The sequence below is a fragment of the Streptopelia decaocto genome (genome assembly GCF_964273445.1).
Source record: "Streptopelia decaocto genome assembly, chromosome: 7".
Classification (NCBI taxonomy): Eukaryota; Metazoa; Chordata; class Aves; order Columbiformes; family Columbidae; genus Streptopelia; species Streptopelia decaocto.
The window spans coordinates 6,734,401-6,762,375 of NC_138661.1; the positions used below are offsets into that span (position 1 = coordinate 6,734,401).

General features: G+C 45.9%; 1 protein-coding gene across 1 annotated transcript in view; it reads left to right on the plus strand.

Annotated features, from left to right (window-relative positions):
• PRKCH (protein kinase C eta) overlaps window positions 1-27,975 on the plus strand; it is a 121,620-nt gene that overhangs the window by 47,533 nt on the left and 46,112 nt on the right. The window contains exons 3-10 of the mRNA XM_082059466.1: window positions 1,382-1,532; window positions 2,348-2,382; window positions 3,831-3,919; window positions 5,595-5,724; window positions 6,638-6,765; window positions 8,935-9,078; window positions 9,793-9,966; window positions 24,736-24,890. Of these exons, the coding sequence (XP_081915592.1) occupies window positions 1,382-1,532; window positions 2,348-2,382; window positions 3,831-3,919; window positions 5,595-5,724; window positions 6,638-6,765; window positions 8,935-9,078; window positions 9,793-9,966; window positions 24,736-24,890 (1,006 nt within the window). The remainder of the gene's footprint in view (window positions 1-1,381; window positions 1,533-2,347; window positions 2,383-3,830; window positions 3,920-5,594; window positions 5,725-6,637; window positions 6,766-8,934; window positions 9,079-9,792; window positions 9,967-24,735; window positions 24,891-27,975) is intronic.

Consider the following 27,975-nt stretch of genomic DNA (forward strand, 5'->3'; position numbering starts at 1 on the left):
TCTTCTGAGGCGAGTGTGCCCCAGATGAGGCTTTGATCTGGGAAGCTCAGCTGAGCCTGACCTGGGCTCGGTGAGGATCCTGGAGACCAGCTGGCTGTGATTTGCAAGTCAGATGGCTGCTGCTGCAGGGGAATGGCTTTCTTGATCTAGAGCTCAGTTCTGCCTTTTAAGAGTGACTTGTTTTGGGTAAATGGAGCTTTGCTAGGAAATTGTATATGGCTGAACTAAATTAAATTTTGGAACAATTCAGATTTGAGCCTCTGCAGTTCCTGGGTCCCTGCTTTCCAGAACTATAAAATATTATCTACCCTTTGGAAAACGAGCCCTTTAAAGAAAACAGAGTGGTGCATATCAAACAACTAACAGTCCTCCTTGAAAAATTAGGCTGTGCCTAAAAAAATGTGGACAGGCTGGAGAGGATCCAGAGAAGGGCCACAAAGATGATGAAAGGACTGGGAAGGCTGACGTAAGAGGCAAGGCTGAAAGAACGGGGCTTGTTCAGCCTTGAGAAAAGAAGGTTTAGGGGAGACCTCGTCACCATGTTCCAGTATTTAAAGGGTGGCTACAAAGATGGAAACTCCCTTTTTACAAGGAGTCCCATGGGAAAGACAAGGGGTAATGGGTACAAGTTACTCCTGGGGAGATTCTGGCTGGATACAATAGGGGAATTTTTCACCATGAGAACAATCAGCCATTGGAATAATCTCCCCAGGACAGTGGTGGATTCCCCAACGCTGGACACTTCTAAGATGCATCTGGACAGGGTGCTGGGCCGTCTTGTCTAGACTGTGCTTTTGCCAAGAAAGATTGGACCAGATGATCCTTGTGGCCCCTTCCAACCTGGTATTCTATGATTCTGTGATTGTTATACAATACAAATGATGATCCTGAAGCATAACATGAGAACAGCAGGTGTGGATAAATGCTGTTCACCAAGCAAGGCCCTGCTTTGGCTCAGCATGTGAGGTGCTGCCATCTGGGGCTGGTCAATCAGTTGTACACAGTCATGTTTTCAGGAGTTATTTCCCCAAAAGCTGTTTGTTATAATAACTCATTAGCCTTGAGCATCTGGTCTGTTTACAGCTTGTGAATGAATGCATTACTATATGTCTCAACATGGGGGAGGAGCAAGAGGAAGATGAGGAGAGCCAGTTATTTCTGGATGGAGAATGTAATTTTGAGCTAAAAGGGCCTTTGCAATTGGCTTCCTCTGTTGCCTTTCCCAGATGTTCTCCTTGTTCTATAGTGTGGTCCCCTGACTTCTAAACCAGCGATGTAATTGTGGCCTTTGAAAGTAGTTTGTGCCACAGCAAAAACAGGAGGAATAACTGTGCATGATCATGTAAATGGTTTGTGTTTTTTTTTTCTTTTGTCTTCACAGGGACCCTCCAGAGGGATCGAATTTTTAAGAACCTCACTCGGAAACGCCAGCGGGCGATGCGAAGGCGAGTGCATCAGGTGAACGGGCACAAATTCATGGCTACCTACCTGAGACAGCCAACGTACTGCTCACACTGCAGGGAGTTCATCTGGTAAGAATGGCTCCAACACGGTGGTGTGGAGCTTCCCATCCCTTTGTGTTTTGGGGACCAACATGCCACCCCTGATCCTGAATCTGTTACCCAGCACTTTACTAAGGGCCACCAATGTGACTTTCCCTGACCATCAGGTTTAGCAGGTTACGTATATGCTCCAAACCAGAGTCTACTGTGGAGAACCTGGAGGTCATGTTTATCTTAGATGCTGGAAACAAACTGAGAGAGTGTAGGGATAGGGAAATATTTTTCACTTGTGAACGTAGATATTATTTCAGGGTGTAAAAAAGTAACCCAAGCAATCTGAAGAAAGACCCAAGGTATTAACTTGAGTGGAGCTTTGAGATTACACTGAGAAAAACAGTTGCTTGAAAGACTAGAGAAAGTGCCTGAGAACAGAAAAGCGATCAGAGGTGTGAGGTGGGGTGATGCATATGGGGGAGTGGGTAGAGCAGGGAGAAAAACTTAGATATGTCTCAAAAGAGCATGGAGTGGGAGAGATAATAACAGGGTGTGGGCTGCTGGCATCAGTCGAATAAGTGTGGTGTGTGTTGTAATAAAGTGAGGTGTTTCAGAAACTAGAGTGAGGGGGAATAGGGGAATAAAAGGCATGTTGACAGCCTGCCTTGTAAGCTGTGGCCCTTGCAATGCGTTTTTACCCTTTCACACCCCTGTGCTGAATTACACCAGTAGTGCTGGGAATTTTTACCTTAGGGATCTGGTCATTTGGGGTCCTCTTGCATTTTGACTCTTGATCTGCAAGAAGACTGGCTTTCCGATGTTAGATTATGTTCACGTTTTGTTTTGAACAGGGGCGTGTTTGGGAAGCAGGGATACCAGTGCCAAGGTAAGGTGCTCTGCCCCTGCACAGGGTGTGTGTGTGTGGGTTGTGCTGTCCTGGGAGAGCTTCCCCGTCCTGCTGGGTCATCCTGCGGTTACAAGCTTCTATGAAGTCACCACTCCTCTTCCTCCCCAGCCAAAAATGTACATTTGAGCAGCTGTCAGGCTGACGCCTTGCACGCATGCAGCATCTACCACTTACTATTCTACATTCATGCAAAAACCCAGGGGTCCCTTTGCTGTTTCATCCTGTGCAGATCCACTGAGCTGTGGAGTACGTGCAGCACCCAGCTAAGCTTGAGACATCCATGGCCAGTGTTCAGCTGGTACTGGGACACAAAGTACCCTACTGGAATGGCCACCCTCTTCCTTTCTCTCCCTGTGAAGTTCAAAAAAACCAAAATCAGGAATGTGACTTCAAAGGGCAGCCTCGCGGGCTGGCACAGAACTTTAGTCTGAATGCATGCTTTGGCTAAATGGCTGTATAGTTGTATGTGGTGCTTATTGTTCTTCCTTTCCCTTTTTCTGTGGTAAGATGACAGAATTACTTGCTTCACAGGTGCTTGGTCATTCAGCACAGCCTTCTAACGCAGCCTGTTTCTTGTGCAATATAATAGGGCAGTGGTGTCCTCATATGAAAGGAAGCTGCACGTAAACAAAATGTGTCTGGAGTGCAAGTGAATGTTTTTATGGACGCTCATGGGTGCAAGCTTGAGCTGGCAACAACTGGAATAGTGTGGGACCCTGCAACACATCCCTGAGTTCAGTTTCCAGTACAAACATATTGCACAGGCAGTAGCTGTGGCCCCTAGTGGTGTTCAAAGTGCCCGCTGGGCTCTGGAGTAGAGGAATCCAAGTTCATTCCAGCCAAGCCAGCTTTAGACCTGGAGAGAGCCCACGTTTAGGGCTGATTAGCCCTCTTGATGGGGACTAGCTAATTAGCCTAGTCACAGCACGGTTCTGCTGCAGTTACCAGCTTCCCAGAGCCAAGCTTTGCAGTGAGCCTCAGGGACAGACTAGCCTGGGCAGGACTCACCGGGATATCCAGCGTAGGAAGCACTTTGTCACTGTAGATGTAGGGATGGCTTTGGGTATCTCAGACCTGTGTTCTCTAATGTTCTTTGTGTGAAATCCTCTCCACTGAATAATTATTTCAACGGCTTTTTTTTTTTAGTTCATTTAAGAAGTTGCACTGTCATTTCTGTGTTCGTATTTTATATAAGCAGCTGTTTTCTAGGCTGTGTGAATGTTCCATTGCAGAATTTCTCTTGCAGTGGGTTGGAGATGCATCTCCAGATCTGTTACGAGATTTTGAACGTTCCAAGCCACCTGATTATTTTTCACATTTTCACTGTGTCCTGATGAAACAGCTGGGCCTTAAAGAACCCAGATGGTGGTTGGATGTGTTCTGAGTCTTTCAAGAGCTCTTTTCAGCATGCCTCTTTTATTTCCTAGTATGCACCTGTGTTGTACACAAGCGCTGCCATCACCTAATTGTTACAGCTTGCACGTGCCAAAACAATACTAACAAGACCGATCTCAAGGTAAAGTCACGTTGGTTATTTCGGGTCATCATATTTTTTAAATATTCAGGGTTGCCTGGGTTGCTGGGGGTTGTCCTATAACAGAATTTACTCTGTGTTATCTTTATTTATGGATTTAAAAGTGGGAAAGAGTGATAGAGACATGCATAAAGGCCATGCGGTATCATATGGCTGTTCTGTTAATGCCAATAGCTGGCTGGACTAGCACACAGTTTAGGAAGGCAGGCTGTCTTCATTGGAAGACATCACAAAACAGCAAATGCACTGTTTACCTTCATTGTTTTCTTGCATGATTAACTGTATTGTCATCAAAATTTGGTGCCCAGTTCTTATTGTGGATTTCTCTGGCTTTAAAATCCAACCACTGGTCTTTGTTATGCCTCTTTTTTCTTTTCTGGCAAGTCAAAGAGCCCATTTAGTCATTGCTCCACACCTTTACTCCACGAAATTATTTATGTGGTAATAAAGAACCCTTGCATAACTTGTGCTTCTGAAGGTTTTCTTTCTTGCTAGTTTTGGCTGTATTTGACAGGAGTAGCATCCCCACCCAAAACTGCCCCTTGCTTGCATTGCATGTCTCATTTCTGTACCTGGAAATTGTTTAATAACTGTGCAAGGAAAATTCAATTGAAATATTTTTAATTGGGAGGTAGCTCTGTATGGTATTCCATGCAGAAACCTTTCCAGTGCAGATAAACCATTGCCTTTGCTCATTATTTCTTGCCTCTGAACTGCTGAGCTAGACTTCTTACAACGACCCCTTGCCAAACCAGATGAAAATAAGTTAAAACGCTTAAGGCTAGTTAAATGGTGAGTCTCCTCACCCCGCTTTTAGGATTGTGAAGGGTTTATAACACCTCCAAGCTACTCTTAAAAAAAAAATACAAAGGTGAGGAGCCACCACTTGCTTTGAAGTCATTGTTTTGGTCCCATCTCTGACTTTTCTTTGTGAAGTGGTGGGTCCCCCCTCAGTCTTCCAGGATCTGCAAGTTGAGACACAAAATGGAAAGTAATGAGTAGGCTCAATGGGGATGGGTTCCTTCAGCCGCTCTAATGTTTTTCAAAGGTGTCTTTGAGATCTGAATGACTCACATTTGGAAAAGAACAAGGTTAAAAAGGGGATAAGAGCAAGAGATAAAGCAAAATGTGGGCCTGAAATGAAAGACTATTAATAACAAGGAGGGTGAGAAGAGGAATGAGAATTTTAGGAGGAGCTGGGAAAATCAATCTATGTTGAATTTAATAAAATCAACAGTTTGACCTAAGGTTACATGTTTGCACATAGTCAATAATTTGAAAACTGCTTAGTTACAAAATACCATAGCTAACTTGATTTGTATGTGGCACTTCAGTGTGATAGGTTCGTGATGAGGTAATCCACACTTCTAATTCTACTTGCTTTTAAGAATTTAAAATTGGCTAGACAGCCCTTTTTTAAATCTGCTTTATTAGGTAGTTGAGCCTGGCCGGCACGGACACCAGAGCAGCTCTCAGCAGGTGAGGTTGGTCACTCAATGTCCACTCACAATAAACCTCAGTGAGGTGGTGGATTGGGTCATTTCCCGAGCTGGAATTGTTTTCATAGCTTTGCACTTAAATGCCCGTATGTAAATGAACATCAGCTTATATCTATGTGTTTGAATTTTAAGTCTGTGCTTTTCTTTTGGTGCCTCAGGTGACTGAACAAAGGTTTGGAATCAACATTCCTCATAAGTTCAGCATCCACAACTACAAAGTCCCAACTTTCTGTGACCACTGTGGTTCCTTGCTCTGGGGAATCATGCGACAGGGCCTACAGTGTAAAAGTGAGTGGCTTCTTACCACAGCCTTTTCACAAAAATACATATATTTTTAGACTCTTCATGTACAGCGTGGGCTTGATTTGTGCGACCTACAAGAGAAAGCCAAGCAATGAATATTAATCTTTGCAAGAGTTAAAAAAGCACTGATCTACTTTTTAATCTCTGGCTTCCAGAAGGACTCTGCTTTGCCCTCTCAGCACAGCTTTGTTTAACTGGTACTACTGAAAATATTATTGGGTATCACTGCTTCCTGCATTCATTTTTCCCTTTACATGAAAGTTTTTCTTCAACCAATGAGATAAGGCAATGAAAAGACATCTGAGGGGAAAAAAGGGTCATTAAGTTGACTGCCCTGTCTGTCACGCTGTTAATTGATGACAAAGCATGTCCTGATGTTACGTTTTTGTTTCGGTGATCCAGACTGTAAAAACTTAGCAGTCTCCATTTGCCTTCGTCTCCCACAAGAGGGGGTGTGTGTGTCTATGAGTGAGAGCAAGAAAGATTTTAGTTTCCCACTGAACAGTCTTTAAAATTAGATACCTGCAAATACTGGGGAAGGTTTTTGCAAATTCTGTGACATTATAAATACTAATTTTGTCTGCAGGCATAGATGCAATGGTATTTATATACCTGATGAACGTGTGCTTATGAATAGCTGCAGGCAATGTGGAATCCTACTTGGAGAGTTTGGGCTATATTCCTGATTTTCAGGAGTTTATTCTCTTATGAGAATCCTGGTTTTATTCCTGCTGAGATCAGTGGCAAAAATCCCTTTAGTTTAAAACCATGGAGTAGCTCCAGATGGGTGTATTTTCTGAGGCAGAATTGCTAGATAATTTCTCAGCAGTAAATCCCTCCAAGACATTTTAATTGTTCCTTTTCTTTTCCTTTCCATCCCTACCATCGCCCCTGTCAGTCTGTAAAATGAACGTCCACATCCGATGCCAAGCGAACGTTGCTCCGAACTGTGGGGTGAACTCAGCAGAGCTTGCGAAAACCTTGGCGTGCATGGGTCTGCAGCCAGGAAGCATCTCCCCAAATTCTGTGAGTCTTTTTATTTTATTTTATTTTTTTCCCCTCCTCTATTTAAAACATTTACAAGTGGGTCTTTATATGGGTGCAGGAGAAGTTGGAGACATCCGTTGTAGCAGATGGTGTTGGGCGCTGGACTGCATGAGGAGGTTGTTACTGTCTGTGGCTCGTGGCAAAGACTCCACCTGGGAAATGGGTTTCTTATATCCAGGTTTACCCTGACAGAGGCTTTAGTCTAGAGGTGTTGCTTTGTTGCCTGCTTATGCTTCACACTGGTGTGACTCCATTAACTCTTGTCCGTTTGGTATGAATGAGAGGAGAATAAGACCCAAAACTAATTAATAGTCAATGTAATTCATGCCATATCTTTTTAAACTTTCAGCCAGGCACAGATGCTCTGTCTGCTTATGTGGATTGGAGTAGAGCGTAAGAAGAGCTCAGCAGGAGGCCTAGGTTTTCTACTCTGGTTTTTCACTGTTTTTCTGAGTGATTTTGAAGAAACCATTTCACTTTTCATTACAGTTTCCCCAGCTAAAACCTGTGGTCCCTGGCAACACAACATCCTCCCTGGCCTTTTCTGTCTGAGACAAAGTCCCAGTGAGATTGCTGCCAGGGTTGGCACATACGTGTACCATTTCTCCTTGGCAGTACTTAAGGCATCCTAAAAATCCAGCTGTTGCATATCTGAATCTATTCAGAGAGTTTAAAACACACTGCGAGAACTTGAGTGAAGATGACAATATACAGTAATAGAAATCAGAGCTGTAATTTGATAACAAATCAGTTTTCATCATGCTTCCTTTGCGAGCAGTTTTGAAAAGTGAGTTTGCTTGAGACCACAATAACCCATAAAATGTTGGTCTATTTATTTTTATTTGACCAAAAAGAAAGTAGTAAAACCAAAACGTAATTGCCAAGTATGGTAAATCTTGTCATACAGTTAACCAGCGACATCGATCAACGACACGATGCTGTACCAACCCAGCCTGCTCCTTAGGCTGTGCTGCCTCTTTTGATTTCAGTTAGTTCATAGCAGACTGTCTTACCTTTGCTCTTCGTGCTGTGGCAGTTCAGGGGACAGTTATCCTGGGAGTTACAGGGAAACACAAGTCCCAGGCTCCCTGCTCAGTTCTGTAAAAATCAGCACTTGTGAGCATTTGTTATTTGCATAATCTACATATCAAAAGGAGATAAAACTAGGAAAATAAAAATCAGTGCTTGATGTTATAGCAGTCTTTTCTCATTATTTGTGGGCTAAAGGCTCTAGGTAAGTGTTCAGACTGTGCTGTAGGCTTAAATCTATAAGCAGTTTTGCTGGGTGCTGTCCTGAATGCTCTTGGTTCTTTCCCATTGGCTGGGGTTGCCGTGGAGCAGTTTTGCTTTACACTAAAATAGTCACAAGGTGGAGCTCAAGAAGTCTCGTGTGACTGTCCGGGCTAATAAACTGAATAGAAGTACCTGTGGTTTGTATGTGTACTCATACCTGAAACAGAGCTGTAAACAGAGGGCACTGGGGGTTGACTTGATCTTTGTATACCACAAAAACAGAAGCTCTAGAACTGTGTGCTAATACTGGTATAATTCCTGAAAATGCAGACATCTCACTGATTGTGTGGGACAGAACAACCTTTCTCCACTGCTGTAAATTCGATGGAAGCCAGCAGCCCAGCTGCGGGAAAGGAAAATGTTTTGAAGTTTGAGTCCCACTGAACTGGGCTTTGAGTAAGATTCTTAAAATCAGGTAGAAACCTAAGAGGTTCAGATGAAATCTGCTCAGGTTCTAGATCTCACCAGCACTTTGCATATTGCAGAAATTAAGCAGTTTTCCTCGCTCTGATATTAAAAAGGAGACTTGGATTTCCATACTCATTGTCTGATTTTTTCCTGGGGAGTGAGGATCGAGAGAGGCAGATTTGCCTCTTGGATCTTCTGGGCACTGGGTTTACAAATTAAAATGCCCAGGTTGACATGTGGGCCCAGCTCTGCGTGGTGCTGAGGTTGACCACTCAGATATAGGAGCTTTCTGGGGTGGTGATACCAGCATGCTTCTGTTCCAGTGGCCATTCAGTGCATCTGAACAGGTCCTCAATGCCCAGGTTGAGAGCTTGACTACCTGTGCACACCTCTGAGGCAGAAGTACAATTTCGATGCAGACTGATGCATATTTACTTTCTTTCACAGAAACTGGTTTCAAGATCTACTTTGAGACATCAGGGGAAAGGCAGCCCGAAAGATGGGAACAATGTTAATGAAAGTTCAGCGAGCAAACTCGGGATCAAAGACTTAACCTTCCTTCGTGTATTGGGAAAGGGCAGTTTTGGAAAGGTGAGAGTTATTCATGGCTTTTTTGGGGAAAACCACAAAGCTCCAAGGTAGATGAAATTCATTCATAATGTGACACATAAGCTGTCTAGTGGAGTATGCTTTGTGCAACAAAGTTGGTTACAGAGAGCAGGGAGAAAAGGGGAGAGAAAGAAATCTGACAGCAAAGTGAAGAACTGGAAATCACAAAAAAAGAGAAAAGTTAGCAACCAAAGGAACAGCTGCATGCCAGGGCCCATACCATAAATTGCAAGTGTGTATGTTAGCACTCGTTTGGGCAGCATTTCTTGGAGCATGTAAAGATTTTCCTTTAAAGGAAAAACGAGGCAATGGTTTCAAATGCAGTGAGACAAGGGTTTCACAAAGCCAACGTGAAATGGTGCATTTGAATTTGATAACTGAAGAGGGAAGTGGGGTGGATGACACTGCTCAGGGGCTTTGGCCTGGCACGGTGGATGAGCTTTGACCAGCTAGTCCAGTGCCAGACGTTGGAGCGACGTGTGTGGGTATTTCTATCTGGAGAAGCCTGCTGCAGACGGTAGCAGATGTGCCATTGATCGTACACCAATGCCCATGCTAACAGGCTGACTCACTCGCATCTACAAGCCTGATCATGACACAACTGACCTTTCTAGTGTGAGAAGGTATGAGAGGCTCCGTGTTGCTCATAGAGACCAAGGGCTCAGGGCTTGCAATTCACCCTCCCTTTTGGTTTAGGTGATGCTTGCCAAGATGAAAGAGAGTGGGCAGCTCTATGCAGTGAAGGTGTTGAAGAAAGATGTCATTCTGCAAGATGACGATGTTGAATGCACCATGACTGAGAAACGCATCCTTTCCTTAGCGAGGAACCACCCATTCCTCACCAAGCTCTACTGTTGCTTCCAGACTCCTGTAAGTATAACCCAGGCAGTTCTTCTGACACTGGCTGGCGTGTTCAGGACAGAGGCTGTCCCTTGTGTATTCATTCCCTGACCTGTTATAAATGTCCTACTTAGCCCCAGGAGAAACCTCTCTGCTCAAGGGTGAACAACACACTCTGCTATATTCCGCCTCTAACATCTGCTGGGCATTTGACAGACAAAATCCTGGCTTGTTCTAAGCTCCCTAACAAAATGGTGGGAACAGGGCAGCATTTCTCTGTGTCTTCCCAAGAAACATCTTTGTGCCATTGAATGTTTCCAAATGCATATGTGCAAATGTCTGCAGACCTGCAGTGTCCTCCGGTTCCTGTGGGATCTCAGACTCTGCTCTGAATTTTAACAGGGCTGCATTTGCATTGAATTATCTGCAAACTCAAGGAATTGTGCCTGGAAGCAGAGGGAGCGTCCCATCTCTCTGCCAGCCTTTGTAGAACCGCTCAGAACTGAATGAAAGATCTTTCTGGGGTTACTGGAAAGGATCTTACTGACATGAGTGGACACTGAATCAGATCCATATACAGCTGGTGTTTCCTCTGGTGTAGATAAGAAAAAATGCTAGCATTGCTGTCACTAGCGGTGTGTACACCTCAATGGAGGGATGCACACGTGCCTCCTGTCCAGCTTAGAGCATCATTTGGTGTGGGGGTGGAAGCTCATTGCCAATGTGGATGGTGGAGGGAGGAGAGGCTGTGATGGAGGCAGCAGCCACAGCCGTGTCCCAGCAAGGTACATTTGGGAGTCCCTGATCTAAGCTGTTACTAGGACCAAAAGCATTTTGCGCAGTTTACCTCTTCCAAACAGCCTGGGCTTCTTTCTGGTTGCTTTTTGTCCATTTCTAAATGCTACCAGAGCTTGTTTTCCTCTTAGAAGAGGCAGGAGAAACTTGCTCCTTTAATTTTGGCTTCACTCCTCCTATATAAACCCAAAATATTAAAAAAAAAAGAAGGGGAGAGACAAATGAATCCTGAACCCTGCCACCTACCCATTTGTCTTCTCACTGGGGTGATGCAGCAGCCAGCTATGGAGTTTAAGAGTTGTACTTGTTTAGGGTGGAGCCCTTGGGTAAACTCACGTAATAGAAATGAGGTGATATTTCTTTTTTTGTGTGTGTACAGCTTATGTGGTTCACAGAGCAGCTGTCCTGTATAGCAGAAACAAAACTTAAAGCTCTCTGTCGTCACTAGTAACCAAGGAAACTCCTCTTTTATTTCACAATATAAGGACACGGGGCCAAAATTTGAATTACTTTCCTGAAGTTCTCATGTAAAATATGGAAAAAGTCCAGTAGTGATGTGTGCTGTTTGAGGTCAGATGAGGCAGAGCCGTGGTTTTTGTCACTCACTAGTATGCTCTTTGCTATGGCTTTGCTTACTGAAGTGCGATGTAGATGTGAAAATAACAAGCGTGCTTCTGGGTTGTGTATTTTCCATGGGCTTAGGGAAGATTTAAGGTCACTGTGCTAGTACCATCCGTCATGTTCAAAAAATGAATGCAATTTGCTATGGGTGCAGACAAGGTCTTCTGGGCTGATGAAGTAATTGCAGAGTCTTCTGCAAAGGGGAAAAAAAAAAAAGGGAAGAACTCAGCCTGTTTAGACAAGCAAATTGAAAGCAAAAAGAGGATCTGATTGATGTCTGCAGATGTCGAACACTGAGGAGGGAAACAAATATGTCAGAGTGCTGGCTAAGATTAAATGAGTCTAGGCTGGCCATGGATACAGTTAGAGTAGAAATGAAAAGGAGGTTGCTCAACAGTAGAGCAGCCTGGAACAGGAATTTCTGGACCAGCTTGTCATCAGAGGAGTGAAGAACCCTCGGCCTTTGCTGCCCTGAACGCAGAGCTGGTCAGTCTCCGAAAGGCTGCCAAGGGAGTGGTGCCCGTCATAGCAGGACCCTGCTATTTCCAGTCTTTCCCAGGTTCCTCTTTTACTTCAGTCCCACTTTGCTTCATTATCTGGATAGTTAGTAACAGAAAACCACTTCTCTCCCAGTAATAAACAAACAAACAAACCACAACGGGAAGCATTTACAAATGAAAAAAGCAGATTTCAGACTGATGTTGTTTGTTGCGTCTTTTGCCCATGTTCTACACTGAGTGACGCCCACTTCAATCCAGAATAACCAGATTTAAATTGCATATAAAAGCATAATTAAATCCCTTTGCTATAATAGAGAAGTGATTGCAACAGCAGGGTATTCATTGGACAGAGTCCTTCCAGGAGGGTTTAACCAGACTGATTCAGTACTTAAGGCCTGTTCTTTACATGGCATTGAGTTATTCTCTCCATTAAGATGAACTTGTCAGAAAATAAATATATATATGAGTAACCCCTTATTCAAAATGTCGGCCTGCAGCCTTATTTAAAAATGTTACCTATGCTTGGAGTTGGGGGCAGGGTTACACAAAGCAATACTTAGTTTCACTTGCAATTACGTGGAAACCATACCACATATATCACACTTACAGTCCAAACTCTGAAAATGTGGTATTAACGGTTCACGGTACAAAAAACAAAGCATGAGTCCAGTCTGCTGTGGAGAGCCTGGATAAATAATGACCTACTGGGCCTGCCTTTAGGAATTTTTCAAGAACTAGCCATTTTGTGGCTTCTAACCATTTATCAGAGCGAAGTCAGAGCCTGATCCCATAAGATGCATCAAGACAGTCTTGGACTAACTGGCAGGGTAGTAGCGCAGCTGGAAGGTACCTGGTGCTCCTGGTAGGTGCCAAGTTTGGGATGAGCCAGCAGCACAGTCTCATTGCACATAAGTTAAATTATGTCCTGAGTTGCTTCAGGAGTTCAAGGGAAATCATTACCCCTTCTGCTTGGCACTGATGAGGCTGCACCTAGAATAGGGGTGTGCGCTTATGGCCCTCCCAGTTCAAGAGGAAATTGTGGAAACTGGAAAGGAAGGGCCTTGGAAGCACCTGAAATGCTGCAGCAGTTTGAGGACAGAGCGCTCAAAGGGTTTGAGGGTTTGGCTGGATTTTCAGCCATTTGAGTTCTGACTCTTGTGTAATATTTCACCCAAACCAGCAAACTCTTCTCGTGACTTACGCAGCCTAGGGCTGACTTAAACAGCCCGGGGCATGTCTGTGCTGCACGGTGCAATGTCATGTAGTGCCAGTAATTTAGCGTTAGCTCAGCTGGCACAAGTACCAGAAACAGCAATGTATTGCCTGAGTTCATTTATATTGCTGCTACTTTTGCTGGCCTGTTTTGAGCTCGCTGAGGTTTGTTTTTTTTCTGTGCTTACATTAGCTACTGATGTTTTTTTCAGAAAGGTTTTCTGTTCTCTTGTGCTGCCTCTGTGCTCAGCATGGTCTTAATCTAGTCTCAGCTGCAGCATAAGTGATACTCGCTAGCAAGGCCTGCTTTGTTTTGTTTTGTTTTGTTTTGTTTTTTTCTCAGCCAGGGTGTGCTGAGGCTGCCTGACCTCCAAAGAGCCTCCTTGCTCTGTCACAGAGATACTGCAGCCACTAGGTGGTAGGAGCTGCAAGGGGTGTCTCTGCCTGCTGTGGGTGACAGTTTTCAGAGCCTAAAGAGGAAATATCAGCGGCCCAGCAGGCTGGCAGTGCCCAGACCTGGCCCTCTTTGTGCCCAGCACTGGGCTGGGCAGTTTTGGACTTGCACCTCCAGATTCCTTTGCTGTGAAAGGCAAGGAAGGAGTCCTGCTGCTCGCTTGCAGGGGAGCAGTTTAGGTCCTGCTCCAGCTGCCTCTGTGTGAGGTCTTCCTTGCTCACCCCACCTCTGTTTTTTTTTAATTTATTTATTTTTTCCCTTGCCTTGGGAACTTTCCACCTTGCCTAAGCCATTTACCTCTGCTTTTTCTAGGGCCTTAGAATCATCCTTTAGTGTCAGAGAAGATTACGCTTCTGCTCCAGTAATCTGTGAGGTGCTGACAGGTGCTGGGGCCGACCTGCGGATAATCACGGATCCTGTGTTAGGGGTCACAAGCACCAAAAACTGCTTGTTTCCCTTTACCTGACACTGGTGTCATCCAACACCTCAACAATACTGTCCTAGAAAGGGTGAAAGAGGCTATATGTATAAATAGCTAAATCAGTAATTTAATCCTGAGGAATGTGGATCCTGGAATGTTTTAATTAAAATGAGTTTGCACTAAGTAGGTTCTGTCTTCTGTGGGGTTTGGGAACCATCCTTCCTGCGCAGGTGGTTTGCCTTTAAATCCTTTTGTCTCCACTCATATGCATGAGAATGAAAAGGGCTGGGGGGAGATCAGCTTCCCATGCAAATAGTGTCAAATAGCTCCTGGGGTTTATGTTTATTGCCCTTATCCCTTTTCTCCTGACCACGGGGTGCTTCCAGGGGACGGTCCCCCAGGCGATGCTGTTTCCAGCACTGTCCCTGCTTGCCTGATCATTATATGGATTTTCTTTCCGTGTTATGGCTCTGCTGACAGTTACTGAGGCAAAGAGCCTGCCCGTGTCCTTCCAAAAATAGTGAGACATGAGAACTTGGTAGAGGGATGTGATTTTCTGTAACAAGTGACCTTCCAAGATAACAGCTACCAAGGGTGCTACTGAAACTGGTAGGCACTGACCCAGGGACGCCAGGGCAGTTAATGATTCAACTGGTCCCATTTTACGAGGGCAGCCTGCTGTCCAGCACGCAGCTTTCTGCCCCCTTTACAAGCTCTGGGCTGATGTCATGCTCTTGACATGGAAGGGGAATGTTTTTCCACACCTCCGCTGCTTCCTTCGATGCTCAGACAGTTCTCCCAGGCTCAGCGTGGGCATCATGTCATGAATCACCCAGGTATGTAGGGAGGTGAGCCTGTATTTCACCTCCTAGAAGTGTTAGAGCTAACCTGGAGCATTTGACAGGGCCATAACTTTCAAGTGAGGGCCAACAAGCAGAAGTGGTGGGACTGAGCCATGGCAGCTGGCTGGTTGCTCACCCACCCGCTGGTCCCTGGGTACCACAAGAGAGGTCTAAGTGCCCTTTTATGTCCTTGGAATCACCCAGTCGTGGTCCCTCCAGGGGATCTCCAGCATCAGCCTGATTGTCCACCAGCTGCTCCACTGTCACCAAATGGGGAGAGCACAGGGCAGCCCTGGGGCAGAGCCTGCCATGGTGGAGGTGAGGAAGGCTGGAAAGGCAGCAGCAGCCTTTATGGGGCTCTGGTTAGATGAACAAGCATCCTGACACAGAGCTTGGAGCGTGCTGGTGGGTGGTAAGGAAGCAGTGAGGCCTCTACAATGTTCTCTTTGAAAGCCGCTGAGAGGGATCCCTTTGGGAGGTGAGAGAACAGCTTTGATCATCTCCCAGGCTCTAAACCCCCAGCCTGGCATGTCAGAGAGGCACGACTCCATACCCGCATACACCCAGCAGCCATGTGAACTTCTTGGATGCTTTTCTGCAAGCACTGAGGCTTTTTCCCCTGTCCCTGAGCATCAAGACCATTGCTAGCCCCAAGCCACTGTGCTGGAAGACCTGCGTGTGCTTCAGTTTTGTTGCTGCCAGTCAAAATCAAGTGTTGATGGGGACATCCTGTTTCCAGGCCTGGCATTTCCCAAAAGGCTTGGTACAGTCTACCATGCCTTCTGGCCACCAACACAGGCACCCTGCTGAGGGCTTGCTGCAGAGTCCTTCTGAAGTCAAGTTTGAAGGGGCTTGAGTTGTGGTTTACTTGAGGCCCTGAAAAGGTGAGTTGTTTTTTTGGGGGGCTGTTGGACAGAGAGGTACCGGGGAATTTCCTCTCTCTATCTTTGCTCTCCAGTGCAGCTTCTGCAGGTGTATGTGCCATGGTGCCCTCATGTTGGCTTTGTGACCACAGGAGAGGCAGTCAGTTTCTACCTTTCTCTGGTTCCTGTCCTGTCTATCACCAAATAAAGGCAGATTGGGCAGAACTTTGTGTTTCTGTGGTTTTACAGTGTTCACATCTACTAAAACCCCATGACATGTCTGCTGGCATGCTGGCCGAAGTTGCTGGTAAACCAGACATGTGAGGCCTCCAAAGCCCAGTCTGAAAGGCTGAGCTTTCTCTGACGTGCACAGTAACATCTTGTGGTGATCTCTTCATTGTGGCAACATACAGTGTTGGGCTTTTTTTTTGTAGACAGTGGTTTTGTTTGAAGAAGATGAAATAAGATCAGACCGACATTTCTGATTTTGTCTGTGAACTTTGCCAGTGTCCGCACTTCGGCTGCACATTGAGGTGATATAAGCTGAAGTGAAAATATGAACTGAAGGATTAGCTGCCATCGTTGTGTTGTAGCTCCTGAGTGCAACTTTCCCACCCCTGGTTCTTGAGGGACTTTGGATTTTCATGAAGCTGAGAAAACACCTGTGTCCATCTGCAGTGGCTTATGAGAGAGATTGTAACTGTTGGACAAAATTGTGAAGCTTAGTGCAAGTGTACCTGAAGGAGATGCTGTTGCTTATGGTTAGCCACAGTACCTGAAACTAGTATTTTTTTTCTTTGGACTCAAAATTGAGGAAGTTGTGGCATAAAAAGGGGTCGAACTGGAACTAAGTCAGAAACAGCCTGAGCGAGCAGGTGCCAGGCAGTGTTGAGGAGGAAGAGGAAGAAATAAAGGCAATTGCAGCTCAGAGAAGAGATAACTAGTTGAAGTGTGACCAAGCGGTGCTTTAAGTTTCCATCTTTTTCAATCTGTATTGCTTTGCAGGTGCTGTTTGAGGCAAGATGATGGATCCACAAAGCCCTCGTAGCAAGCCCGTTACAAGTGGCCTTGGGTGTTTCAGCACTATTAGTTTTCCTGAAGATCTGTGCCCTTCTGGCCAAGAAGGCCAATTGCACCCTGGGGTGTATTAGAAGGGGGTGGTTAGTAGGTTGAGAGAGGTTCTCCTGCCCCTCTACTCTGCCCTGGTGAGACCACATCTGGAATATTGTGTCCAGTTCTGGGCCCCTCAGTTCCAGAAGGACAGGGAACTGCTGGAGAGAGTCCAGTGCAGAGCCACGAAGATGCTGAAGGGAGTGGAGCATCTTCCGTGTGAGGAAAGGCTGAGGGAGCTGGGGCTCTGGAGCTTGGAGAAGAGGAGACTGAGGGGTAACCTCATTAATGTTTATAAATATGTAAAGGGTGAGTGTCAGGAGGATGGAGCCAGGCTCTTCTCGGTGACAACCAATGATAGGACAAGGGGCAGTGGGTACAAGCTGGAACACAAGAGGTTCCATTTAAATTTGAGAAGAAACTTCTTCACAGTGAGGGTGCCAGAGCCTGGCCCAGGCTGCCCAGGGAGGTTGTGGAGTCTCCTTCTCTGCAGACATTCCAACCCGCCTGGACACCTTCCTGTGTAACCTCATCTGGGTGTTCCTGCTCCGGCAGGGGGATTGGACTGGATGGTCTTTTGAGGTCCCTTCCAATCCCTGACATTCTGTGATTCTGTGATCTCTGGCCAAGCTTGTAGAGGTCTCTAACCTTCCCCAGCACAGTCTGGGGCCAGCAGATACTGCAGAGTCCAGTATATTTAAAAGCAGAACATAACTGTCTCAAGTTGGTCACCCCAAACTGGAAACAGCAATTCCTGCAGCTTTTTTTCTGAACTGAGAGCTGTAAAAAGAGCAGCTCTGTCCTGAGGCACCATGATAGAGCAGCCAGCTGAGGGGTGCAGCTGTCCTATAAATCTTTGATTAATGGGTGATGTCTTTAGCTTGATACATTCTAGTTCATTATCCCTCCATTTATTCCTTTGTTTTTTTGATCTTTCATGTAGGAAGGAGTGTTTATATAGTTTTCTGTGATACTTTAAAAAGTCTGGAGGGGGAGATGTAATTTAATCTCTTCTTTCAATTTTATAGTATTTTTTAATATTTTGTTATAACAGTGGCCAAGCTGTCTTTTTTTCAATTGGGAGTACACAGACATTTTCTGTATGTGATTTAATTGACCTAGTACCTGAGTTTGGTTTGTTTTTTTCCTAGGTGGGGTTTTTCATTTTGTTTCTAATGGAACAGAAATAAATGAACAAGAGTGAACAAGAGTCCTTTTGCATGCATGTCGAGTAACAGTTTCTAGTCATAAAATGAGCTAGCCATGTAATCCTGCTGTGAATTAGACCATTTTGAGGGGAGGGGATGAGGAGGAAGGATGCACGTACAGTTCAGTCGCGTATCCCAAAGGATGCATTGTTCCAGAGAAATGACTGAATTTATGTGTTGCAAAGCTCTCCGGCGTGGGAGCTTGACATTTCAGCCATGCAGTTAAGAAAACAGGGGCAGAAACTTGGAAGCCGCAGTTAGATTTGTGTTGATTTTGTTTTTCTTTAGAGCAGGTGGGAACCCGCAGCTTCCATCAGCTCACCCTGGGTTGTGGTTGTCGTTGTTGAGCTCTTCTGGAATGAGCTCGGCGTTCATACGGCGCACACACGCGTGCGGAAGGCAGCCTTTACCCCGAGGGACCCCGCAGAGTTGATTTATGCAAATGGCAAGAGCCAATTTATTATTCTCCAGGCGATGTTTATGTGCCTCGCTGCCACGGCGTAGGAAAGCCTGCGTTGTGCCCGCTATCAGCAGCCTCAGATAGCAGAGCGCGGTTGTGATAACTGGTGATAACTGCCCCGTTCCTGTAGCTGTGACAATGACACCGGTGGCTTTTTGTTGAAGGAGCTAAAACTGAGCTCAGCCCACTCACTGGCTGCCCAGCCTAGGGGAGATACCACACGTCTTACGCCCTTTCTGAGTTCGCTGAATATTCACTGCACCTCCATCTGGCTAAAAAAACCCACCCCAAAAACAGCAAAAGAAGGAGACCTTCCCTTTCTCAGCATTTCAGACGTGGCACAGCGATCTCCCCCATCTCAACAGCCCCAGGGCTGTGTGTGCCGGCACACTCGCTCGCCGGGCTTGATTTCTCCTTGGCAGTAGTGGTTCCCGAGGCTGGCATCTACTTCTGCAGTCACTGAAGCAGAGAGGTAAAACAGTGAGCAGAGCACCAAAATCAGCTGGCAGATGGCTGTAAAACCTGCTGCCTCGTTCGTCTGGGAGTCTTGGGCCGCGGTGGCAGGTGCCGTGGCAGTCGTGGCCGTGGCTGTGTTTGGGAAGCGGCACTAATACGCGCCAATAATTCTGGCTGAGCAAGCACAGTGCGCAGTAATTCTTCTCCTCTGTTTAATGTAGTTATTCTCATTTGAAATCAACGGACCAAATCTTCACCTAGCATAAGTTTTGCTCCATCGCAGTTGCCTGAGTGCGGCTGTTACCCTGTCCAGGAATTTGGGGCTGAGCTGGTTACATCTGCCTCAGCTCTTGTGCACATGTTTGTGCAGAGATTGTTAAGGCAACTCCCCCTTGGTGAGCTTGTTCTTATGACACCTGTGATGCTCTGGTTTTGAAACACTGCCACGCAGAACCCCTGAACAGCCTGTCCTCCCCTAAACCCCTTAGCTGGGGGCAGCAGGCAGCTGCTGAGGATGCAGCGCTGTCAAAGGGCCAGGTATGGAGGGAAATGGCATTTTGGCACAGAGCAGCGTCTGAGCATGGTTCATGGTTGTGTTACTCCTATAAAGATAAATATTGAGGCAAAAAACCTGTTTATTATTCTTCCTCTGGGTCCTGTGCTTTGGCGTGACTTGACCCAGATACGGACAGCCAGTGGCACAGCTGGGGAGATTGAACATGTGGCTTTCCTAAGCCTGGTACTGAGCACGGTTTATTTGTGTGCTCCCAGCAAGACCTGAGGCGGATTGCTTTGTGTGGGGGTTGTGGACCACGAAGGGCAAACGGGAACATTGTGAGGGCTGAGGGAGCCTGCCAGCTCTTGTAATTGTCTTGTAATAATTTGCTTGCAAGCTCCGTAAGCCCTGCTACTCTTTTTGGAAACAATGAACTTTCACTGGGAAGCAGTGACACAGCTGTCTCTGTTTGGAGTTAATGTTGAGAGCATTCTGCTCTGCAAAGCGTGAACTGCCAAAACAGTGAAAAATGCCTGTTTTCTTGGGGAAACCCTTTGGCTTCAGTGAACTCAGATTGAGCCCAAAGCTGATTTTGTAAGGAGTCGTGTACCGGAGTTATTTGCAAAAAGATGACATGCAAACTTAGCAGAGTTCCCAAGCCAGGCCGATCTTGTTTTGGGGGGGGAAACTGGACGATTGCTCTAAACAGCATTTAACAGGGTCTCCATATCTTCCAGATTCTGCCTTATATAGCAATTGTCAGCTAAAGAGGAGGCTTGGGTGGAACTACTGCTGGGACGTGTCCTTAGTGGGGCGGCTCAGCCCTGTGTCCTGCAGGGCAATCAGTGTCTGGGGGAGCTCTGCTGAGACAGGGACATGCAGAGCTTGGCCAACCTGTTCCTGGTGGCTCTGGAGGCTGGAGAGGCCCCGTTGGTGTTTTCCAGTGGTTCTCCTGAAGCTTCACTGATGACCGTCCAGTCCCCTCTGGCCTCCGTTCTGCCCTTGGCACAGCAGCTCTTGTAGGGTGGCAGACAGGGGAGGCAGCTTCGCTGTTATCTTTCTCCATGTCTGCAGGTAGGAACTGCTTCTCTTTACCCACCTGCTCCCCCCACACTGCCTGAACCAGGGTGGTGATGCTGCCCTGTCCCATTTATTGAGCATGAAAACCTGTGGTCTGAGATAAGGTCCTCACCCTTGTTGTCTTCAGAGCTCTTTGGTCTCGTGTGGGTTGTACACCGACGTCAGCTGTGACTCTTAACTGGAAGGCTGTGGAAGTCAGCCATCACACTGGCCTTTTTTGGGCATAGGGAGGGAAAGGATGCTCTTTTAGTAAAATCTGGATTTCTTTTTTCTTTGTTTGTTTCCCCTGTGATGATGAAGAGGAAAGGTCTGAGGGTTCAAAACAGCTTTCTAGTAGAGCTGGTGAGGACAAAGGGCTAAAGTGATGTTTGAGCTGGAGTTCAGCGGGTGCTTGTGTTTGCAAGGGGCAGTAACCAGTGTGTGGATTGTCCCACCCAGTGGGTTTCACAGCCAGGGACTCTATTCAAGCCTCACCAACACCCCACTAAGACAACAAACAAAGTGAGTACAGGTAATTGCTATCAAACACTGTCCTTAGGACATAGTATGTGCTTCCAGCACATACTTACCCTACTAATAGCGAACAAATACAGATGGCAAACTGAAATTTAAACAAGTTGAAAAAAAACATCTCTCTTGCACAGAAATTGGCAGGGCTAACCTCCAGATGTAAGCCAGGAACTTTGTTTCCTCCAAGTGTTTCTTTAATTTACAGTAACTATTGCTCTGAGGCTTTATTCATCTCGATCACAGTCCAGAAATGGTGCAATGCGAGTTCCTCGTGGCTGCCGTGAAGGCTTTCGCGTCACCGTTTCCTGTTGACTCAAATGCTCTTTTCTCACTTTTGCTGACGTCAAACAGAGATAGCGGATCAGGGAAAACTTCTGAGCAATGCAAAACAGAAACACAGAAATGCTACGATTTCAGTATTAAGGCCTGTCAAGAAACACTCCAGCTTTCAACTCCTCTTAATTCCCGCTGGTAGACCCCAAGAAAAGGAGGCACATAACACCAAGTCAGGTCAAATGTGCAAGTATCAGAACTACCTGCTGTTTTTGTATTTCCTTTTCCTGGCCCCTATTTAAGCTATTTATTCACTCTTACTCTGCCTGATGCAAATTGCCTTAAGGGAGTGGAGCATCTCCCTTATGAGGAAAGGCTGAGGGAGCTGGGGCTCTGGAGCTTGGAGAAGAGGAGACTGAGGAGTGACTTCATTAATGTTTACAGATATACAAAGGGTGAGTGTCAGGAGGATGGAGCCAGGCTCTTCTCCATGACAACCAATGATAGGACAAGGGGTAAGGGGTACAAACTGGAACACAAAAGGTTCCACTTAAATTTGAGAAGAAACGTCTTCTCAGTGAGGGTGACAGAGCCTGGAACAGGCTGCCCAGAGGGGTTGTGGAGTCTCCTTCTCTGCAGACATTCAAACCCACCTGGACACCTTCCTGTGTAACCTCATCTGGGTGTTCCTGCTCCATGGGGGGATTGCACTGGATGAGCTTTCGAGGTCCCTTCCAATCCCTGACATTCTGTGATTCTGTGATTCTTCTTCTTTCTTCATAAAACACCACTGTTTATTTCTCAGTGATTCCTGTGAGAGTGGTTGGTGTCTGCAGTTCGGGAAGCTGATGGCCTTGCTTAAGAATAAAAATGGAAGACCTTGCTTGGTCTGGTCCCCAAAGGGTGTTCATTTAGTGCTGATTTTTCTGGTATTGTTGCCAGGTGTGTAGCAAACCAATGCACAAATACTGTATTATAAATAAGTTGTAATACCCATCCTACTCTTTTCTTCAGGAATCTCATGGGATTTCTGAGTGTTAGGAAACTGGACAGGTAAATAGATGGGCCCCCTTAAAAAAAAAAATAAAAAATTGGCTAGTCCACAGTTTTTTTAGGCCTGAATGGGAGAGCTACAGTAATTAAATCATCCCTATATATGCTTCACATGTGAAATGAGACCATGGGTGAAGGTGAGGTGTTAACTGTTATACTTGTAACACACGCAATGATACTTGCTCAGGTTTGCAGTTAATCTGAAGCAAGAGCTCTTTGTAACAAAAAGATGCTAATTCCATGTCAATGGTGATGCGAGCTGTAAAACTGGCTGTTTCTGTGCTCACCTGAACATTCGAGAAAGGGGTAGTATCATCTTTTAAGCATCATAGTACAGACGAGTATGTCCAAATTTGCCGTGGAGTTTTGCCAGCACTGGAGAGAGAAGCAGGACGTGTGTTTTAAGATAGGAAGAGTTCACTTTGTTTCCCTGAAGCTCACCTTTAAGGAAAGAGTAGAGCATATACGGATGTTCACCTAACCGTATGCATGTTTATACAAGCACATATATTACGTAAATACACACACATCCCTCCTCAGGTTGCTGGTAAATTAAATTACTTCCCGTCGGAGATCTGGCAAGAGGGATTTCTTTTTTTAAGTACTGGCTTGAAGAGGTGCCTGGACTAGCTGGGCTGGATAAGTATGTGGGGAGATCAGCGAGGACGGAGGTGGGAAGGAGTAACAAGGAGCTGTAAAAGCTGCCCCGACTGGCAAGGCAGAGGCGATATCTGCGCCACAGCTGGGGGAAGGGTTACAGAACAGGTAGGCGCAGCATAGCCAGGCTCGGTTTAACCAACTACAGCAAAGATGCAGCATTAGAGATCTGATGTGGGCTGAAGAGCTGAGGTTGCTGGTGGGTTTGTGCTGCTCAGGCTTAGATTTCTGGTAGAGATGAGCCAGCTTTCAGCAGCCCTGTAATAAAGGCAGAGTGAAACAATGAAGTATTGTTGTTTATACAGGCTGGAGATAGCACTTAGAACGTAGCCTTGGTGCTACATACGGCAGTATTGTGAGATTGCTGGGAACACGTCTATTTCAGCTTCTGGAAGGAGTTGTTGAGCAGAGCCCAGGATGGTGACAAGAAGCAAATTATCCTCATCTGTCATGAGCCATTTGCTCTCCTGCTTGTGTCCAGAGAGGAATGAAAGGATTCTTGGTTGCTTTTCTTCTGCCCTATGCATCTCAAGATGTTAATACCAGTAGTCATTTCAAGCTGGCTGGCTGCCAGAAAGTGAAGCATAACAATGCTTATCCTCTTAAACTTAGAGAGGCTTTAAAACTAGCTTGTAGATGATTAACATCGGACCTGGGAAGGGGCTTGTGGGGAAAGAAGGGTAAATAGTACCATTAAAAGGCTGACTGGTCTCAACTGAATTGTATGCCTCTTTTTTCCAGTCTGTTTGTTCCCGATATTGAGAGTAAAACTGAAACAATCGGTACTGAATGTCCTGAAACAATTGCTTGGGGGGGTTTTTGAACCGGCCTGTACCAATTCTAGGGTTTAGTTTTGTGACAAGTCACTGTGTGTCCTTCTTCTCACAATTAAGCGAGCACCCCTTGTGTGTGCACTGAATCCACATCCAGGCTACTGAGCACTCAGCTTAAGCAGGTCCCTCCCTATTTGTAAACTCTTGCAAAAAACAGAAAAAAGCCCAAAAAAAGAAACCTCAGACACCAGCAGCTGTGGTTAATGAGCTGAACTTCATTGAACAGGTTGCTTTTCTGCCCAGCAGAAACTTTGGTTTATACTTTGTCCTTATCAGTTCCTTCATCACCCAGAGGCCTCTGCGGGTTAACCAGAGCTGTGAGGAAAGCTGAAATCTGGGGGCCCAAAAAGCAGTTACCAGGACATGTATGGCAAGAAACCGCATTCTAGAAAGCAACACACATTCCCCAGAAATAGCGTCGAGATACCCTCAAGACAATGTCGTCATTGCTGTTCCTGAGCCCTTGTGCTGTTGCGGCAAAGCTGCAGTGTGGTTTTGTATGTTATATTATGGAGCATCTTCCCCCGGAGATCTGAGGTGTTTAGTAGGGAGCATGTGATTTTTACAGGTTTCTCTTGTGCCCGCTCAGCTCAGAGGGTGCTGTGGAAGGGGTGTCATCCTCTGCTGATTCAGGCTAAGGACAGTCAAGGAAACCCAACAGAAGCTGGTTAGTAATGAGCACACACCTACTGATAAGCCTAATCCACACCTGAAAAGGAATTTACTTCATGACTGGGGGCAAAATTTTTGGGAGGAGAGCAGGACAAGGAGGTACTAACAGATCTTCCTGGTATTGACTTAATGTTTCCTGAAGAAATCACTTTTTTCCTCCCAGTGTCTCACGGGTGCTTAATCTGTGTTTGTTTGCAAGATAATAGATTTACTTGCAATTTTATAAGCCTCACAGAGGATACAATTAATGCTGTTCATATCTGTTGTGTTTGTGTGTGTGAAGGATCGCCTGTTCTTCGTCATGGAGTTCGTAAATGGCGGGGACTTGATGTTCCATATTCAGAAGTCGCGTCGCTTCGATGAAGATCGGGCCCGGTTCTATGCTGCAGAAATTATTTCAGCCCTTATGTTTCTCCATGAAAGAGGCATCATTTATCGGTGAGCTCTACATTCATTCATTCATTCATTCTCTTTGTCCGAACTCCATGGCTGAGTTGATAGCTTGAGTTTTCTGCTTGAATAAATAAACGTCAATTGCTGCCCACCAGGAACAAATTGTCAGCTGGGATGATGGTACCTCCGCTTTCCCCCTGCACGTTGTCCAAGTTGCACCAGCTTCCAGGAAGGAGCAAAATTTCTGGCTGCAGTATTGACTGTGGGGGCGTCTTCCTATGACATGTGTGTGAGCCGATAGAAAACCAGATTTTCCTTCCAAGGCAGAGGAGCTATAGTTTGTATTGCTGTCAGTTCACGTTACTCTGCAGACACCGCTGGTTTATATCAGCTCCAGAACTGCCCCTCGCCTGCCCCTGGGGTGTCTGCATGGCTGCTGGGCATTAGCTCTGACCCACAGACGCCTCCTCCGGGCTGCTCTGGGCCTGTCCTGCTGCCATACAGCACATGTCAAACTGGTGACAAAGGGGCAGGCATTAAATGAAACCTTCCTAGACTTTCTGGGAGGTAAATGCAAGGGGCTGTTCTTTTTGACACTGTGTGCATTGTTATTTAAAAGCTCATATGTGCTGGTTACGTGCAAGCCTCTTTTTTTCCCTGTACTAGCTATGGGCCTCTGTTTAAACCCTATCTATTTGACGTTCCTATCCAGTGCTTCTCTTCTCAACCACCATAAGTCGTTTCATTCCTGCCATGATCTTACAGCAGGAGTTTTTCCTTCCTGCCCATGTCTGGCATCTTTGTGTTTGCAACAGGACTGGAGTGTCATTGCCTCCCAGCTTCTCAAGTGTGTTCTTAGGAAGCTCTTTCCCATACACAGCACTCTTTTTTTGTCATTCCTCTGTACTTGGGGAGTAATTGTTTAAATTTATTCCCTTCTATAATGCCAAAGTGCACGATTGTTCGCTCAAGCATCAAGGCATGGATCAGGCAGACAGCTTTGCAGAGTCCTCCCTGACCAAGATGACCGTTTGACCAGCCTCCTCCTGCGTTAGCCAGGGGCAGAGCCAGACCTCTTCTGGGATGGAACAGGACAGCTAGAGCAGGGACGTGTCACCGCTGAGACAGTCTGGTTATACGGAAAGGTTTCTTTTTGACATGCTTGCAGAACACCTCTGCATCCTCTTGCCCATAGCACTGAAAAGGAGGAGCAGTCAGTTGTTTTATTTGGATGCTGTTACCTGGGTTCCAGCAGCAAAACATGAATATTTGGGTATGGTCTGCTCTAGTCCTGCTCAGTCTCACTTGCAGCATGCCAGCACTGCAAGGAATAACATAAACTCTATCTTTTTGATGCTTGGTTGCAGTTGCACAGCTGGAACCCACAACTGGCTCCAGGATGGGACCAGTGACTGTCTTGGTTAGGCTCTGTTAGTACCATTTCAGACTTTGGTTTGAGTCAAATGCTGTTTGGTTTGGGACTTTGCATTGTTTAACCTAGGCAAGGCAGTCCTGTATTGAGTAGTGTGTCCTCCTGCATCAGATAAACCCCAGTTTTAAGACACTAAAAGCAGAATAACTGAGGGCTAAAGTGGCCAAAGGGCTGGAGGCTGTGTGGGGAAAACTTTCCTATCTGATGGTAGAGATGATTGGATAAATCAAGTTAAAGCAACTTCTCTTCCTACCTTGAGCTCCAGTAAGAAACAGATGGTCAGGTGAGGACAGAGAATATTAAATTATATTTAAGTATGAAATCATATGATATATGTGGCACAGTGAAATAGAGAAGGAGTGTCATTTTAATATTCTCCAGGTCCTGAGAGTATGGAAATTACAAGCGATATATACCATGTGTATCAAGCTTCTAAAGCCCTGTGATTGTCTGCACAGAATAGCAAATCTACCTGCTCTACAAGTGGATTTCAGTCTAATTCTTCCCTTGTGAATAACGCCAGCTGCTCAAGAGAGACCCTGCCAGATAATTACGCAAATGACATTACGCTTAAAATAGCGACATCCAGTAGTTATTGTCAATCATTCAGCAGCAAAACTGTGTCTGTGCATAATGTAATGCCACTGGGCTCACAGCCTGTCCTGTCCCCCCAGCCTGCTGCCTGTCACAGGGCAGGAGTAATCAATCCCTCTGGGTTTTGGCACTCTTCAAGGGCTTCTGTAATTCATGATAGAAACTGGAGGAGTAATTGAAAAGCTCCTTGAACAACTGTACAGGCTTTGATCTTGTTACGAAACTAGTTGAGATGTGGAGTCAAGTAGCTTCGGCCGCATGGGACAGATTTGCAGGGGGATGACTTGTTTTTTTAAAATTAGTCGGGGTGACTCTGTTCAGGAAGATGTAAGAGGAGAGAGCTGCTGGCTGCAGTTGGCCTGAGCCGGGGCCACCAACGCCAGGCTGCAGGGTGGAAGGAGATCCTCACAAGGGAATCACTGCACTTGTGTAAGAGAGTTTGGAGATTTTATGATCAGCGTGTGAGTGCTTGCTTAGGAAGCTGGGAGCAGGGAGGAGACACACCAGGGAAATCCTGACTAGAAAGTGTTTTGCCACAAGCTGTTCCATGTGCCTCTTCTTTCTGGATTCCCACAGTCAACAGAGTAAGGGAGTTGCTGGCCTAGAAGACCCTGACCATTTGTTTTTCTTCTGGGCTTAACTAAAACATAATACTATATTTTGCATTTCCCCCTTCAAGATCAAGCCTGCATATACCAACACAATGAGCGTTCTCCTGGTAAGTCAAGTTGCTTTTGCCACAAGTGCTGCCAAAAGCTGGGTGTGCTCTCCTTTGAAATGCCAGAGAGGCTTGAGAGCCGGCACTGAAAGTTCATCGAGAAGTAGCTGAAATGTGTCACTTTGGCCTGGGGTGACAGTGCTGGTAACAGCTGAAGTCAGGTGTTGGTTGATTCCTTTTCTGGCCACAGACACACAATTTGAAATGACCGTAGTGTGGTATTTCTGTGGATTCTACTGTGACTCCATGAGAATGGGGTTCCTGAGGCAGATGGTGTATTTTGGCGATAGGTGATTATTTTAACATCAAATCCAGGCTTACTGCTGGATTGGTGCTCTCATAGGGTGCTTTTCACGACACAACTGAAGTTTTCGATAGTTTGCTTC